Below are 19,005 nucleotides of genomic sequence, written 5' to 3'. Positions count from 1 at the left end.
TAGAGAGTGACAGAATAAGAGACAAATTCAGTTTGAGTGTCTGCTACGCCTCTGTCGTATGATGCAAGAGGGAGAAACAGATATGCAAATTGCGGTGGCTTCAAGCTAGTCAGACACACAGACATCACAGAGACTGGAGGAATTGGTAGGCAGGCAGACCGACAGACAGAGAAACAACAACTGACCTTTGATCTTGACTGTTGTCACGCCAGTCACGTTTCCCTTGGAGTTGGAGGCGTGGCAGGTGTACTGTCCTGCTGACTGCATGCTCACTGCTCGCAGAGATAAGACTCCTTCCTGATAAATATGAGCGGAGGACGATGTAAACAATATTATAGATGTAAACAGAAGATAGGAACATATGCAGAGAGACAAGCAGACACGCACACAAAGTAAGGTAAACGACAGTAATTGTGAAAATTGGAAAACCTTGGGCACTACAAACTTTTCAAGTACGTCACTACTTCGTACCGAATGCTATCTGCATCAACAAGTTGACGATATATAGCAGAACCCATCCGTCCCTCTAAACCCACAGTGTTTACTCTGCCACTGGCTACCAAACAACCCCAAAACAGAATGTTTCCACTCTACACTTAACAGTCCGCGTCATGTTTTTTCTCCAAGTGTACCTTCAGTGACTGTGGCCAAAACCTCACTGACTTAAATAGATGCCCCTTTGCAAAGTTCTTCAGACTTCACTGGATTTTCTGATGAGGTCACAGGTAAGGCTTCCTTTCAGTGAAGCTTTCATGTAGTGGAGCAAGAGCCCCATCATTCAAGTTCAAGGTTCAAGGTTCAAGGTTCTTTATTTGGCCATTTGTGCGTAAACCAACAGTCCAGGCACATTGGAAATCTTGTGCAGGGCTCTCAGAGTCAGCAGTTTTGTTAAAAAGAAGTATAAAATATAGAAATAACTATACAATAGAAATATAAATACAAAATATAGAAACAATATACAACTGTAATATTACAATATAGGAAGTATGAAGGCGTTATGCAGAAGGTGATGATGTGTACACATTTTTAGCTTCAGGTACTAAACACAGGAGAGGGCAATGTGGGCGACAGAGTAATAAATAATAATAAATAGATAGACTGGTTAGACTGGTTCTAGGAATGTGAGGTGGGGGGAGGGGGTGGGGGGAGCAGGAGAGAGAGCGAGAGCAGGCGAGAGGGCGAGAGGGAGAGAGGGAGAGAGAGAGTATTGGGAATACTGCACTGATGGACAATTGCACATTATCGGAGAACTACAGAACAAATTGCACATTGTACAGAGATAATATTAAGTCAACTATTGCACATGTAATTAAGGTGAGGTAGTGTTTGGTTATTTTTTGAACAAGTTGTCAGCTACACCTTCCTGCAGCTGCTTTGCAGTCACATGGGGTTGTGTTTTGTGTTTATTTGCTCATGAAGCACATCACTGCCTTGCATCTGTTTGCCAACTGTTAAGCAGCTCGTCAAGTTGCCCTACATCTACACACTGTCTGCCCAAACATATGTAATATATACACCGATCAGGCATAACATTATGACCACTGACAGGAGAAGTAAATAACATTGACCATCTTGTGACAATACAATGTTCTGCTGGGAAACCTTTGGACCTGGCATTCATGTGGATGTTACTTAGACATGTACCACCCACCTAGACCAGACCAGGCACCCCGACCCCATAGCAATGACACTCCTTGATGGCAGCAGCCATCCCCAGCAGGATGCAGCCTGACACAGTAACACACACGACAACAGTTTAGGAACAACTAAAAAAACATCAGCACAAGGTGTAGACCTGGCCTCCAAATTCACTAGATCCCAAACTGATCAAGTATCTGTGGGATGATCCACAGAGGCCCCTCCCCTCAACCCACAGGACACCCTCAGAAGGACCATGTCCATTCTCTGATCAGTAACAACCGTTTTGGAGGCACAAGGGAGACCTACACCATATCAGGAAGGTGGTCATAATGTGATGCCTGATCAGTGTTTAATACAGACATTGAAAGAATTTAAGAAAATAAGTCATGTTAAACTTTGACAATTTGAATATAAAATGTCATTAATTAAACATTTAAAAAAGTAATTATAGTATGATTTGTTCAGTTATTGCCAAATATGTGTTCTGTGGAGTCACAGCGACCTTTGTTCCATTCACGACTTCTTTGAGATCAAGTCAACATTTTGACAAATATTAACAAATAAATTCAAGGCATTTGTGAGACACCCCATTCACAAGACAAGCTATGGCGGAAATGTGCTTTGTGAGGTCACAGTAACCTTGACCACCAAATTATAGCTCTACATCTCTGAGTCCAAGATTGTACCAATTTTGAAATAAAAAAACACTCCTGTGATATTGCGTTGCCAAGAATGGGTCACATGGATGTATGTACGTCAAGCACATGAAAACATAATGCCTGTGGCCATGTCCTCCATTTGGATGCTGTGGATCCATAAATAAGTCCCAGCCAGGGTTGGGTAGTAATGGATTACATGTAGTCTGGATTACGTAATCAGATTACAAAAATCAAGTAACTATAATCAGCCCAGATTACAATACAAAAATTGTGTAATCAGATTACAGTTACATTGTTGGGGATTACCTGATTACATTTTATCAATAAACCTTTGATTAATGAGCTTTGAAACATTAGATGTGAAAAAATCCTAATATGTTGTAAAAAGAACATGTTCACTTTTGTTCTATGATATGTTTACAGACTTATTTACAGACTTATTTTGAGATTTTGAAAGACATGTTGTGGATATGTTATGAGAAATGTTCAGAAAGAGAAATATGAGAAAAGATAGAAAAATGTTTTAGGAATGTTTTTAGTTGTAAACATTCAATATGATGTGAGAAAAGAGTTAAACAGGTTGATATGAGGATATGGTCTGAAAAACGGATATGTTCAGAGTAAAGAAAGTACTTAGTAATAAATAGAAAGTTTTTAGTTAATACAGTTTTTAGTTAATTCACAAAGGAATGCTTTACTGAGAGCAAAAAGTTTTCTTAGATGTAATGAAATAATAAAGAGAAAAATAAAAAGAGAATTCATTGATCAATTCTGTGACGGTGTCTTTTACTTAAGGTGCATATTTATTTAAGTAATCTAAAAGTAATCAGATTACGTTACATGTTTTTGGTAATCCAACTGATTACGTTACTGATTACAAAAATTGCCATGTAATTTGTAGTCAGTAATGGATTACATTTCAAAGTAATCTGACCCAACCCTGGTCCCAGCACATTGGAACATTTGAGTAAACGTTGATGAGTGTTTTCGCAGCAGCTTATAAAGGATGTGTAATTTGCTCAGGGTTACCTGTTGCATTCAACATCAATTTAATACATGTAGTAAATTAAGCAGTGGTGCTTGATGCTTAATAGTAGATTTTAAAATCTTTTCATTTTTCTTTTTAAAAAAATCAATCACATTAAAATTAGGTTGAACAACAATTCTACTGCAAAGAGACTGATGATTGAATTCAGATGTAACTAAACTGTGCACAGGGCCACACAGCTACACACTGAAAAGGGAACAGAAACCCCTTGTGCGGGAAATTGTGTGTTCAGCTCGGATCGATCATCTACTGTAGGAAGGAAATAACTAAAAAAGTTTTCCATTTGTCACTTTTTACATAAAGAAGCGATAATTCAATACTTCACAATGAAAGTCTATGAATGCAGGTTATGAAAGGAACCATTTTTTTTCCCGTACTTTCCTCGACGGTTACACATCCCAGGGGGCCTTCTCCCAATTTCGGATCACTCGACAATGGATGGATAGACAGGCTGAGACAACCTTCAGTGTAGTACTAGAACAGCTAGCTCCCACATACCTGATCATTTATTCCTTGAATGGCATGGCCGTCTTTCAACCAGACGATGGTTGGAGTAGGGTTGCCAACGGCAACGCAGGAAAGTGAAAGGTGACTTCCTACCAGAGCTTCTAGAACAGGAGGCAGGGCTTCAGTGAATGTGGGTGGGGCTATGGATAAAAAAAAATGAATAAAACACATATTGGTAAAAATTGGACTGGACATCTGTATTCATTAAAACCACCACGTTAGAACTGGGAAAGCCCAATATTAGATATGTAGACTAATATAAAACAAGACAAACACAGAATCCCAAGCTGCAGCAAGAATAAAAAATAAACTGGAGCAGCAGACAATAGATCCTTTGTCTCTCTTGTCTCCCCCCTTTTTTAATCAGTTTAAATACAGCATGACAGCAGCTCGGCCTTGTTTGCTAAACAGCAGCAGTCTGCGCGCAGAGTTTACTGACATCAAGATTCATTATCATTTCATACGGCGAAGTGAAAGTGTCAGTTACAAATGCTGCCTTTTAGATGTGCTCACGCCAAAGTTTAGCTGCCACTTCAAGTCCCACGTCTCACCAGAGAACATTCAGAGAGCGTTTAATGTCTGCAAACGCTTCAGACATAAACGAGCCACTCGCACTGTGTCATGACTTAAGTCATCGCTGTGCTTTTGCATTAAGAATAAACAGAGAACAGTTTCATCAAATCCTTTTGCGCATTCATTATTTATCCATACTGTGAAGGCCACAGACGATCTAGTGGTTTGAGGAAACGTGCAAACAATAGGTGAAAAGTATGGCTACAGGGCATGTGAGGGAAGGCAGACCCAAGGCCTCAGGTACATCGTCATAATCTATTACCATTCTCATCTCTAACCTGACGCTCACACAGACCAGTTTGGTGAAACTGTCTCGCCTCGCTTTGATCAGCAGCGTGCGGGCGCTTTGTTCTGTGCATCTGAGCGTGGAATCACAGCAAAGGCGTTCCAAAAATACAGATAAACTTCAAAGCGCAAGAAATAATGGTGCATTTTTCATATTCAGATATATTATTTAAACCTATCAATACGCACGGTGAGAAGTCGCCGATTAGTCTTTCCACAACCTGTGTGGAGAGAGTCAAACGTTATCCAAATCTCTCTAGTTCGGATGCTTTTTGAAACTTTGTCTAACATTTTCCAAAGTTTTGGTTTAAAGAAGTGTTAAGCACCTGTCAAGATGTGCCGAGTTAAACGGGGCTCCGCAAAATAAATGAAATACAACACCAGATGTGTGGAAGACAGTGTGGAAGACTCTGAGTTAAAAGTTCACAGTTAAACAGAAGCTTAATGAGGCTGCAAATCAACATCCGTCTGAATTTCTGTCCTCTAAATAAATTAAATTTGGACGGTTGCTCCCGTTGCGAAGAAATAAAATGAAATATTGGACCAACACAATATTCTGCTTCAGAGCTAACAGTAGAGTTTAAATTAGTATATAAACAAAAAACTGTCAAAGCATTTCTTCTTAAATCATTAGCATTGCTACCAGCCAGTACAAAAATGAGAGGATCATTTTCAAAATGAATGGAAATTAGAATTTATTTTTGCTAATGAACAGATAAGTTTTATTTACTTTTGTTTGCTGCAACAGCATTTTTGGGCTCTGCTGGTACCACAATCGACTGGAGCAATATCTGTGACCTGATCCCACCTCTAATATAGTTTGTGAGACATCCAAATAAGAGTTTTGACAGTGTGGTAATTTGCCAGGACCACTAATGCCAGCTTGCCCCCCTTGTATAACCCGAGAAGAATATCCAAAAATGTTAATGTGAACAGAAACAAAAACAAAGTTGTAAACAAGACACTAAATACCAGCATCCGGTGGCTGTTTTCAGTTTTCACTGAGGCCTTACAACATGGCCATCAGCAAAGAGCCCTGCACTCCAGGAAAACACTCCAATCGACCAGTGACAGTGACTAATGTAAAACTTTAAAAAAAAATAATTAAAAAGTGCTGCAGTTATAAAGGGGGATTTGACAAAAAGCAGAGATCTGAAAAAAGCTTTCAAATCCTAATAGCAGTCTTGCAAAAACGTTTTTTTTCTCATTAGATTTCTAGCACTCCAAACCTTTTTTTGCTGCTTTCAAACATGGCATGATAACATAAGGCTTGACTGTGCACTGCAATAGTAGAGGGGATTATTATTTTAGTTATATCTACTTCCAGGGTAGATAAAGTGGTGGAAATGCTACACATATCCATAGAAGCAAAAGAGGATGCCTGTGTTTGTTATGGACAGTGCCGTTTATATATTTTTTAAAACACAATAATTCAGAAATACTGTAAGTAGATACCAATATAATAATGTATGATAATCTAGCTAGTGCAGGCATAATGTGAAACGAATATCTCATGTTATATTAAAATGAATTGATTTACTGGATGGTGTACTTATGTGTGGAAACTAATTCCAGCAGATTTTACTGGCATGTAGCTAGTGCTTATTCAGTGACTATTTTAAGATCTAACAAGAAGTGGGTGACAACACAATACAAGAGTATATTTCCATTATGGTTTTCTGTGCCTATGGTTTAGCCACACGGGACAGCAGCAGTCGTCCAGATCAAATGTCATTTGGCGTCCTGTCGTTTGTTTACATTTGGATTGCAGATTTTTTCTTATTAATTAACTTCAGTCACTTTGAAAACAGTCATAAAGACACACTCAGGCACACGCTAGCGCCGCATTTGAGCTGCAGTATTCCTCACCGGTTACAGAGAGCCGAGTCCAGGTGCCATTTTGCAGCTCATCTGTGGCTTTGTCCAGTAGGAGGATCCGACAGTCGTACAAGCCCTGGTCATCCAGCTGCAGGTCCTCCAGCCGCAGGGCGGTGATTTTCACCAGAGACACACGCCCTGCAGAAACAGAGTGCGGGTGAAAAGGTGAGGGGGCGGGCGTGAGGGGGACATGAGAGGGGCCAACTGCATGGGATGCTGATTTCACTTGTCACCTGGCAGGTCGGGCCTGCGCTGCACACAAAACGAACAACGTCCTCAAACGTTGCCTGAAAACGGCCACACGCAAACACACAAACAAACACAGCGCACACACGCACACAAACTCAGAAATCTGATCTCCCGGTTGCCAGGTGACAGCTCCCCCGAGCCAGTGCAGCTCGCAACATCAACCCTTTATCTTTTCCACTCTGCAGCCCACATCATTCTATGTCCGTCTAGTTTTCACACTTTAACAGACACACAATCGTCCCCTGGTTCATGACGTCCCTTGTGTTATCCTGAAACTGTCAAGGAAAGCATTGCGTTAGGACTGCACAGTCTCAGAAATAAAACTATGTAAGCTGCAAACACTGCAGCGTAGATGCCTCGGTGCCGCTGAGATGAATAATTAACAGAGGCTCTGACTCCTGGTGACAGTGGCGGGAAGGGAGAGGCCTGACAGTCAAAAGGAACCAGGAAGTTGGATTTAGGTATGTTGGCAGCGATAACACACACTATTTACTTTTCCAGGCTGCCAAGGGGACTGAATCCACATGGGAACAGAGAGGTGGGGGTTAAAGTAGAGCAAAACACACATTCAGCGTACACTCTGGGGATTAGTACATTTCAAAATCCTACCCTTTGACCCCTAGCAGGTTTTTTCCTCCTCTTTCATGTTCACTGGCTCAGTGTGATATGGGTCACTATTGCACCTTAGAGGAAAGGTTGTGCTGAGGCAGGACTGTAGTGGGAATGTGACTGGGCGTCAGCAGATGAAACATAGGAGAGGGGTGGAGGGGAAGTGAGAGCATGACCGAGAGCCAGTGCTGCCGCTGCCATTTGAAAAATGCATGATTGCAAGAGATTTGAATGCAAGGTAAGTGGAGTGTGAGGCCAGAACAACGCAGGAGAAGAAAAGGAGGCATAGACTAGAAAGACTTGGGGAAAATGACTTAGTCTCATTGTGTCTCAACGCGCATCTGTCTGTTTGTGCAGAGTTCAAAAACAATGACTGCGAAATAGGCTTCGGCCAGTCAGTGTGTCAACCAGTCATGAAGGTAGCAGAATGAGGTACGTTTAGCTTTGCATCACTGATGCGAGTGCAACAACAGCATTTCCATTTTTGGCTGCCATTCAATGTCCCTTTACAGCTGTCATCAGACATAGATAGATAGATAGATAGATAGATAGATAGATAGATAGATAGATAGATAGATAGAGAGATAGATAGATAGATAGATAGATAGATAGATAGATAGATAGATAGATAGATAGATAGATAGATAGATAGATGCAAAGCGCTTGCCTGGAGACTGCAGCATATTAATGTCACATTTAACAGCGGTGTCCACAAACATTTAAGCTAAAATCGATTTGTATGTTTTCATACAGCTTCACGGAGCTCAGCATGAATTGTTTTGAGAGCCTCTTAGTCATTGGGAATCTGCTAGAATTTGCCATCGAAACAATTTAAATGAGGGAAAAACACTGCTTATGCGCTGCAGCATGGACTATAAGGGATACTGACAACACACAGCAACAACTACCCTCACCAGCAACTTTCACCCCTCCCTTTTGTTCACCAACAACATTAAATTAGCCAACACGCAATATTGCTGCTATGTGACTGGTCCAAGATAAACAGTATCCTCCCACCAGCACAACTCAGCGTTGCTTGCACGTACAATGAGACAGAATGCATTATTATTTGGCAAACCGTATTTACTCAATGGTTCCCCGAAGGCTATATTGCTTAGAACACTCTCAGGTAGCAGAGAAACACAAAACCACCTAGTACCAAGAAGAAATAAAACTCTCCACAAATGAAGGAATTAAGTCTGAAATGAAAAGCGTTCAGAGTAGATTATTAAATGTAGAGATCATTATCCTTCTCAAGACTAAGGTTTCCAAAGGAAAAACGAGAAGCAGTCCTCATTCAGCTAAGCGACTAATTAAAAGGCATTGTAGTATTTGAGCTCAAGATGCCTTTTGAGGAGAAATCCTTTGCAAAATCACAGATTCTTTGAAAAAAAAAAAAAGCTTCTCCCTTTTTGGGGCCATTTAATCCTATGAGCACTGGAGCAATTTAACTACCTTTAAGGTGTGAACTTGGTCACTATAGGGGTTTGTCACACATTGTCATCATTGCATGGGATAATTCTTGCAGATTTATATTACTTACGATTTATATCAAGCAAATAAGAAAGATTGCAAATTCTGAAGTTGTTGCTTTTACATGTACAGTATGTCTCCATCAAATGCACTATATATATACCATAACTGCATGTGGGCGTCATAGACAGTTTGATCCCACCGTCATACTTCTTGCTAGATTCCAGACAAAGTGCTTCTATTCTAACAGAAACAAATGAGTACATTCACTGAATTGTGCGCATACAGTCTACTTGCACAGAGGTGACTTGCCCTTTAGTGACATTTGAATCGCTGCAATGAAGCAATGACATTATTCGTGTTCACTTGTCATAAAAAGTTGGATGTAATGTAAGCCCTATGTTAGAGGCGACGCGACAAATGTGCTGGGATTTTAAAACTGGGGTTCACGTGGTTTGTCGGGAAGAGGATTGGAAAGGGTATGTACAGTGGGGAAAATAAGTATTTGATACACCACCGATTTTGCAAGTTTCCCCCCTTATAAAGAATGGAGAGGTCTGTAATTTTCATCATAGGTACACTTCAACTTTGAGAGACAGAATCTAAAATAAAAATCCAGAAAATCACATTGTATGATTTTTAAATAATTAATTTGTATTTTATTGCATGAAATAAGTATTTGATCCCCTAACAACCAGCAAGGATTCTGGCTCTCAAAGACCTGTTAGTTTGTCTTTAAGAAGCCCTCCTATTCTCCACTCGTTACCTGTATTAATTGCACCAGTTTGAACTCGTTATCTGTATAAAAGACACCTGTCCACACACACAATCGATCACACTCCAACCGCTCCACCATGGCCAAGACCAAAGAGCTGTTTAAGGACACCAGAGACAAAATTGTAGACTTGCACAAGGCTGGAATAGGCTACAGGACAATAGGCAAGCAGCTTGGTGAGAAGACAACAACTGTTGGTGCAATTATTAGAAAATGGAAGGGACTCAAGATGACTGTCAGTCTCCCTTGGACTGGGGCTCCATGCACGATCTCGCCTCGTGGAGTGTCAATGATCATGAGAAAGGTAAGGGATCAGCCCAGAACTACACAGGAGGACCTGGTCTATGACCTGAAGAGAGCTGGGACCACAGTCTCAATGGTTACCATTAGTAACACACTACGCTGCCATGGATTAAAATCCTGCAGCACATGCAAGGTCCTCCTGCTCAAGCCAGCACATGTCCAGGCCCGTCTGAAGTTTGCCAATGACCATCTGGATGATCCAGAGGAGGCATGGGAGAAGGTCATGTGATCAGATGAAACCAAAAGTTAACCTTTTGGTATAAACTCCACTCGCCATGTTTGGAGGAAAAAGAAGGATGAGTACAATCCCATCAACACCATCCCAACTGTGAAGCATGGGGGTGGAAACATAATGCTTTGGGGGTAGTTTTCTGCAAAGGGACCAGGACGAGTGCACCGTATGGAGGAGAGGATGGATGAGGCCATGTATTGCGAGATTTTGGGTAACAACCTCCTTCTCTCAGTAAGAGCATTGAAGATGGGTCGTGGCTGGGTCTTCCAGCATGACAATGACCTGAAACACACAGCCATGGCAACTAAGGAGTGGCTCCGTAAGAAGCATTTCAAGGTCCTGGAGTGGTCTAGTCAGTCTCTAGACTTAAACCCAATAGAAAATCTTTGGAGGGAGATGAAACTCCGTGTTGCCCAGCTACAGCCTCGAAACCTGAAAGATCTGGAGGAGATCTGTATGGAGGAGTGGGCCAAAATCCCTGCTGCTGTGTGTGCAAACCTGGTCAAGAACTATAGGAAACGTTTGATCTCTGTAATTGGATCTGTACTAAATATTAAGTTCTGTTTTTCTAGTGTATCAAATACTTATTTCATGCAATATAATGCAAATTAATTATTTAAAAATCATACAATGTGATTTTCTGGATTTTTATTTTAGATTCTGTCTCTCACAGTTGAAGTGTACCTATGATGAAAATTACAGACCTCTCCATTCTTTATAAGGGGGGAAACTTGCAAAATCGGTGGTGTATCAAATACTTATTTTCCCCACTGTATGTGGTATGTATGCAGTGATAAGCAATAAGGACTTTGGGACTTATTCAACCATGAAGCGGGGGGAGTGACAGTAAGTGGAGTTGCAGATGTTCTTCCTGTATTTACACTGTGATTACTTCATCCATCCATTGTCTATAAATGTTTATCCAGAGTGTTGCTAGGGGTTGGAGCCTGTCCAAACTGGCACTGAGAGAGAGGTGGGTTCCAGCCTGGACATGTTGCCAGTCCGAAACAGGGCTAACACAAAGACAATGCATGCAAATGTGCACAAGTACAACCAATTTCGTAATGAAGCAGAACCACGCGGGCACAGAAGGAACAAGCAAACATTACATAGAAAGACCCTCGGCAGATCCTGACCCAAAACACTTTTACAGTAAGGCGTCAGTGCTGACCACAGCATGTGGCAAAGCTCCAGCACAGGTGTCTTTCGTTCTAGGCGTTCCGCATCTAACCTGCGAGCAGTTCATGAGTAATCAAACAAGAATGATGGGTGTGGAGATGAATGTATTGTTGCACGTTGATCAGAATTATGATTGAACTTGATGTAAATTCAACATCCATTTTCTTATCAAGACAGGAGATCAACTGGGTCAAAAGGTTAAATTGGGTAATTGCATTTCACCTCACAATGAGCAGTGCAACTGAGAAGAATCAATGGATGTATTGTAGTCTGCATTTTAATGTTGCCACTGGTTTAATCGCTTGGGTTTAGTTTCTTGTGATGCTTTCTTTAAAAAAAAAACAAAAAAAAAACACTGAAAACCATGACAGGAAGCTTTCAAATTTACAATAAAACTAGAACAGGTACAGGGCTGAGGTCCTTTATAAAACTCACTTTGCTGAAAAAAGGATCATTTGGAAGGCTGCGCTGTGTTCTTTTTATTTTTCTCCATTGTGTTCAGTCTGAAGGATGTTCTACAGATATTGATTTTCCTTCTCCCAACATTTTTGGAAATTAAAATTAGGAATGATAAAGAAAAAAAAATGGGATTCATCCCAAAAGGGTTTGGTTTGACAGGGGCCCTCATGAAAAATTATTTAAATTCAATACCATTTTGTGGGACATTTGTGTCCCCGAGAATGTGATATTCACGGGCAGCGAGCCCACACCATCTCCAGGAGATGTCGTCAGCCCTTGGCAAGCCGCGCGAGAGGCATTCGGGTTTTGGTTAGAGAAAGAGGCAGATAAGGTTCCACTCCTCGTTGCTTGTGGCTCTATTAAGCTCTACTGAGCCTTGGTTTGAAATTTGAATTGAATGCTCTGTAGCTGTCAGGGGCTCGCTGCCGCAATGAACATGAGTAATCCAGGCTCTCGCGTACGTTTGTTTGTGTGAGAAAGGAAGCGTATTAGCCATTTTAGTCTTGTGTAATGTGTTAGTCTTGCACACTGAATTATTGTGATGGGATTAACATGCAACCAGGCCGCAAACAGTGCATTTATACAGCTGTATTTACTTTTTATAGAGTCAGCAGCTGTATGGGTGTTAAGGGACGTTCTTTCCTGTTCATACAGCAGACGCTAATCCTCTGATCTTTACTACTCTATTTCAACAAATACATGCAAAGCCCGTTAGCTCTTATCACTCTCGGGGGAGCAATATGAGGAAAATCTAATGTATCTCGCACTTTGTGGAGATAAAACCATGGCCAAAGAAGGATACTGATGGAGGAGGTGGCCTATTTAAGGGTGGCAAAGAGGGAGGAATGGTGGAACAAATACATGAGCCTCGGCAGCGGAGTGAATCACTTGGATAACTTCCACCAGAATCACAACAGCTAAACAACAGTTGGAGTCTGGGTCCCGAAGCCAAACCGCTGAGACACCCGAGAACATTCATGGCCTGAGGGTGAAATGCACACCAGTCGTTCCGTCTCTAAAGCGTTAGTTTCTCATGCTGCACCTGTTACTCCCACACCAGCCAGTACCTGTGAGAAAGCCTGAGCCCAGCATCACACGAGACAAAGTCTTTTTCAAACCTTTTGTATCTGCGAAGAACAGACGCTTTCTGTTTGTCACCGGAGAGGCATGTGATTAGCGTACTTGTCTTTTTAAAGACTTTTCTTTTTCTGAGCTGGATGCTTTATGGTTGAGTGAAGGGTACAAAGTGTGCAAATCATAAGCCAGAGTGTAGGCAAATTTCAGGGCTTTACTACCAGCACATTGCAATCCTTCATCTGAAACTAACATCCAGTGTAATGAGATGTGACACCGGTGAGCTTTGAGGGGTCGTCTTCAGAGTCAGCGACAAAAGGCGACTGCCTTTTATTAGGCTGGGCCTGAATTAAAGCCTGCCCCCACTCCCACTTACAATAACTCATCAGCGAGGGTTCATCCTGACTTTATTGCTATGTAAATGTCTGGATCGTATTTCCTGGTGGAGCTGGGTGAGGGAGTGCCATCCAGCTCAGACGAGAAAGGCCTTGACTCAGCTGAAAGCAAGCTCTGATCCTTTGGCAAACAAACACTTAAATGCACAGATTACTGCTCATTAGTGTATGTTAGTACATACAATGAATCAGATAGCAGAGATTCTGTTGCATGGAATTAATACTACTTTCAAGTATTGTCTGAGTATTCAAAACAAGTTGTAACTCTGAGATCCATTGTTTAAAGGGAGAGTTACATTTATTTGAAGCAGGGTGGCATGAGGATTTTATCCATAGTCACTGTGTTATGTACAGTGGATAGAGGTCAGCATGCCCCCAGTTTGGAGGAAAAGGTACCAGCACAGAAGCCAAGCAATGAACATAGCAAAATGTATTTAAGACACCTAAAAGAATCGTTTTCGATCAGTTTAATTGCGATATAGTTAAAATATTATCACCACTTCACTTTGACGTCAGATACCCTTTTCCAGCTGGGAGCTGTAGCCTCTCTCTTCAGCATTCATCACTGGTGATTTTTAATTCTCAAACACTACCGTTGTTGCTGGTGGTGTGTTAGGGCTTGGTCTAAAAACTTTTTTTTCCAATTCATGTTCATCTTGATTTGAAACATCCAAAATCGATTCATAAAATCCTCTATTAGATTTTTTAAAATTCGAAATTCTTCATTTCGCACAACAAATCTCCCAAGACTGGGTAACAGAAGGAATCCTGAGAGCACTGACAGAGAAGAGCTGCACAAAGTCATATGCAAGAGATCTCAACTGCAGTTAAAACACTGTGGAAATACCACACATCTCTGGAATGACAACATTAGTTTTTGTTCTAACACAATAACACAAACTAACTACATAATTGAGACAGAAGTAGACCAGCGATCCCTGTGTTCTGAGAGCTAAAATGATTGAGCTTTCTGACCACCATCACCAACACTGACTATGGATTAGTAGTGTACCCATTAAAAACTTATTTTTGAAACACTAAAGACACAGCTGTGCTGCTTGCTACCATCATTACTATGAATATTGACCCTGTACTCCACATCCTGAAACTGCAAAATCCCAATATCCCAATTAATTTACCTGCAGTCGAAAATAATCCCCAAAAACTACAGTGCCCAGCTGTTTAAGGGAATTAATCTGTACATGATCCATATATTTTCTGTAAAATTACTTCTTCAGTAGGGGGCTGAGGCCGAGTGACTAATGGCTGCTTTTAATCATGTCGTGGGTTTTTCTCACAATAACAATAGCGCACGCCTTATTGTTCAAGAATCGTGAGGTGCATGTGGACTCACTGGTTACAACCCCCTCTGCAGCCATGCAGCGGAGTGTGCCCCTAGCATTCGCGTCTCACGCTGCGTGGGTGGCTGCCCACCGCTCCGAGTGTGCTCGCTGCTCTCTGCATGTACCAATGGATCAGTTGTATGCAAAGACCAAATCTCCCGCAGTGGGATCAATTTTAGTTAAACTGCCTTTACCCAACAGCAGCTCGTAACAGAGTCTTATAATAAACAGCCCCATTTGTGTTGTAATCTATCTTTATTCAAACAGTTTCCCTAGGGTCAAAATGGGATTTCAACTGGAGCACATAAGAACTATAGGCCGTGAATTAGAATTTGAACATTTACTATGAAAGTGGGGTCAGCAAAACAAAGGGGTTAGTAATCTAAAAGTAGATGAATGACATGGATATTTATCTACATTTCATGTACATATCTATCGATGTCTCTTTATTTCCTCTAGTGCAGCTCTAGTGGTAAAATATCTCAACTCAACAAAAGACATTCCAAAGGTTTTTTACACATTCCAACTAAATTCTGACACATCTCCGTTGGAAGAAACTCCACCAGAATTTAAAAGCAATTTGTGTGGGTTGAACGGCGTTTAGCTGCACAGGATGCGTTTGTAATGACTGATGCAACAGCGAGTAAGAAGGGCTTCAAGAGTATTGAAGAGGAGTATTGCCTGAGCAGTAATTATAAATTTAAATGTTGATTGCTTATCTACCCCCTCTCGGTATGCTTGTTGCCGAAAATGAGTGACGAGATTAACTACTTAGTGCTTAGTTAGGAGTCTGCTATCTCCCACCTGAGTGTTAAACTGTCCAAATTAATTTCCCTCTTTGAAGTCTATCATCCGGCCTCCTCTGGCAGTTTCTTTCTAAAACTGCACTTTAGTCAAAACCTCTACATGGCGCTCCAGCAAAAAAAATTCTGACAACCTGGACAAGACCAGAGGTCGAATTTCTCTTCAGGCATCACTATGGAAAAGAAAAACTGCCCTGACAAAAGGAAGATCTGAGCCACCAAGACGTGCTTTTTTTTTTTGTCCACGCTGGTTCCATTGTTTGTGACTTTAAAGGATAACAGAAGCCACACAAAGGTATTCTTGGTCCATTGAGGATCTTTTCCCCCACAGACTTCCTTTGTTCTCTGTGCTGTGGGCAGAGAGTGCACAATAGATGATGATGCAATGTGAGAGTTTCAGCTCCTTTTAAAAGTAGCTCCCACTAATGCAGGTCTGAAAGGCCAAAAAGGCGTGGTACTGAATATATTCTGAGACCCAGATACTGGTTACATTTTGTCAGTGGAAGAAACTGGAACTGGAGCCTAACGGTTCTCACTGTAATACTTTCAAGCTGGACCTTGAGTTCTTTTTTAACGGCACTTGTGGTATAAATATACCCTACACGTGTATTTTCTTCACTCCTGTGTAGAGACACAGAGAGGCTACAATAAGCCCAGCATCAAAAATTTTAATTTCAAACATACCTGGAGGGGGGTTTTAATTACTGTGCGATGTTTTGCAAAGTTTTATAAGCACTGTGAGTTAATGCTTGCATTAGCATTCATCCTCAGGGGGGCAAGAACACCTGTGGAGGATTTCAGGATAGTTCTTCCAACAGACTGTGAGACATCGCTATCGCCATTCACGCCCATACACAGAGCTTTGCAGCTAGCATTGCTAACAGAGATTTCTTTTTTTTTTAACTGTAAAGCCGCTCCTACACTGTTGAACTGCACAGTGGTGTAAAACTGGAATATTAGCTGTATAAAACACTGCTCAAATTAAAACGGATCATAATTATACTTCACATTGGAAATAGGTGTAAGTAGCACCAAAATATGCCGATTAAAGCAATTATACTAATCACAGTGTACAGTAGCTTTGAATGCATCATTACAGTTTTCATATTGGTTAATTTCTGCAATGATATATTCTCACCTTCATATTGTGGATGCACACGGGGCGCGTAGGATCCAAATTTAATCAAAACTGGAATGTCAAGTCCCTGTCGAACCCATTCAACCACATGCAAGGAAGCAGGGGTCACCGGTGCTGGGTCCGATGGGGGAATGCTACACCCCAGCTCCACCGAGCCTCCAACCGTTCCACGAACCTCTGAGCCCACACCTTCAGCGGCCACTGTCGGAGGAATTAGATCAAGTTAGTCTCCCTTCAGATAAAACGGATGATTAATTACGGACAAAAATCAAACGATGGAGATACTTACAAATGTGGCAAACAACTGCCAACACAGTGAAAGTCTGCAAATATGATCTTGCGGACCCCATATCTGTCACTCACACAACCTGCAGCATGTTCAGCCTGTTGGCAAAAGAGACACAATTGTCACAATCACATCACTTCCTGCTCCACACAAGAGGACGGCCATCTGTGACAGATTTCCAAACTAAAAAGGCTATAGCAGAGCTGCCACTTCTGTCATCATTTTACAGATGGGGGAAGAGGAGCATTCAGATTTTTTATACAGCTTTCCAATAACTGGAATTCATCCCATATCATTACACAAATGGGCAGCGCAGCCTCTACAGCCAGAAGTCTCCCCGGCCCTATATCCTTTTCCGAAAGTAAATGTCATAAATGTCAAATAAATCTTTTTAGAGTCATGTGCGGAGCAGCATCTAAGTGTTTTATTTAGAGCACATCAATGAAGACATTTGGCTGGAGTAGCCAGGAGACTCAGCACTCAAGGACAGAGATAAGCTGACTGAAGGGAGCGCAGGCTACAGTCAGGCATCAAAGGATGCAAGTTAATGTCAAAATGCAGCAACAGAGATAGTCCTTGCAAAAAAAAAAAAAAAAATACCCATTCAGATTTGAGCATGCAGGTAAAAATTATGTATCAGATTTTGGCTGGATCATTTGTTACCTCAACAGCCTGTTATGGTAGTAGCCACCTGCTATCAGTATAAAATTGGTTTCTAAATCAGCAAACAGCAAATTTGCTGGTCCAAGGTCTACACAGGGCACAGCTGCTGTCGCTTAAGGCCGTGATACATCAAGATGACAGTCAGCTGCCTTCCAGAGCCGGGCCGTCACTGATCGTCTGTGACCCTAGCTTTTGCAGCGGGTCCAGCGCTGTTGGCACGCTTAAACTGTGGTTGAATCAGCAGTGGGACGACTCGGTCGGAGAGAGCTCTCTGGTTGTCTCTCCTGTTTAGCAAACCAGTGCAGAAGAGGAAAAGGATGAGACAGATGTAAACAAAACGACCAAGTACAAAGGGCAAACAGAAGGGCCGTCTAGTTTTAAATCTTTATTTAATCTGAACATTCCAATACAGAAATCTTTTTCACAAGGGCATGATCGTCTACTCTAGAATGAACTGTAGACCAAGGGACCAGCGTGACTCAGGAGAGGCCAGTTCTGTACAACAATCTGTAATTCTTAGTTCTAGTTCCTGAGCCACCCAGCAAAAAGTAGTCGATCCAATTTCCTGGAAGATTTATTTCCTTTCATACAGGCGCAGAATGCACATGCCATGTTGGCTGTTAGTCTTTGCAGCGTGTTCAAGTGCAAACATTCTGACCCAATAACACAGGCAACAGGAGGAGACATCACAGTCGGCCTTCACCACCAGAAGTGCTTCCTAGAGGGTTTGATGTGCCTGTGCATTAAGTCAAATAATAACGACAGTTGCAGTTAAAAATTCCAATTATTGAGTGATTCTGAATTCAAAACCGAGACCGATGTGACTACTTGTGTCAGTTGTGAAGCATCAGAGAGTGGACATGGGCCTTCTGAGGGTGTCCTGTGGTGTCTGGCAACAGAATGTTGTTAGTGGAGGGCTTTGGGTCCTATGGGTTGAGGGGAGGGGCCTCTGTGGATCATCCCACAGATACTTGATCAGTTTGGGATCTAGTGAATTTGGAGGCCAGGTCAACACCTTGTGCAGTTTTTCATGTTTTTTTAGTTGTTCCTATGAGTTGCTATAGGGTGGGGGTGCCTGGTCTGGTCTAGATGGGTAATACATGTCTAAGTAACATCAACATCAATGCCAGGTCCAAAAGTTTCCCACCAGAACATTGGATTATCACAAGATTGATGGTATTCACTGTCAGTGGTTTTAATGTTGTGGCTGATCGGTGTAATTTTTTTGTTTAGTTACCTTTTTCAGGGACAATTCACATTAATCACTGTGAATGTGGCAATATTAGCCAAACTGGGAGCAATTCAGGGTTCAATGTCTTGCTCAAGGTCATTTTTGTATATAGTTGACACACTGGGAATCCGGCCTTTGACCGTCTGGTTCATGGACAATCAGCTCTACCTGCTGAACTATGGCCGCACCACTTGTTCTTATC

At 41.6% G+C, this 19,005-nt stretch overlaps 1 protein-coding gene across 1 annotated transcript in view; it reads right to left on the bottom strand.

The window, feature by feature from the left end:
* igsf9a (immunoglobulin superfamily, member 9a) overlaps positions 1 to 17,207 on the bottom strand; it is a gene marked incomplete at its 3' end in the record, with an annotated part of 47,969 nt that extends 30,762 nt beyond the window's left edge. Inside the window, exons 1-6 of the mRNA XM_084572413.1 lie at positions 16,913 to 17,207; positions 16,518 to 16,824; positions 6,818 to 6,843; positions 6,590 to 6,729; positions 3,847 to 4,050; positions 186 to 297 (exon numbers count right to left, since the gene is read on the bottom strand). Coding sequence (XP_084428539.1) covers positions 186 to 297; positions 3,847 to 4,050; positions 6,590 to 6,729; positions 6,818 to 6,843; positions 16,518 to 16,824; positions 16,913 to 16,973 — 850 coding nt within the window. The 5' untranslated portion in view covers positions 16,974 to 17,207. The remainder of the gene's footprint in view (positions 1 to 185; positions 298 to 3,846; positions 4,051 to 6,589; positions 6,730 to 6,817; positions 6,844 to 16,517; positions 16,825 to 16,912) is intronic.
* Positions 17,208 to 19,005: the final 1,798 nt, after the last annotated feature.

Source organism: Chelon labrosus (assembly GCF_963514085.1).
Source record: "Chelon labrosus genome assembly, chromosome: 22".
NCBI classification, from domain to species: Eukaryota; Metazoa; Chordata; class Actinopteri; order Mugiliformes; family Mugilidae; genus Chelon; species Chelon labrosus.
The sequence above is the reverse complement of the archived record's forward strand: the minus strand, read 5'-3'. Positions and strand labels throughout refer to the sequence as shown.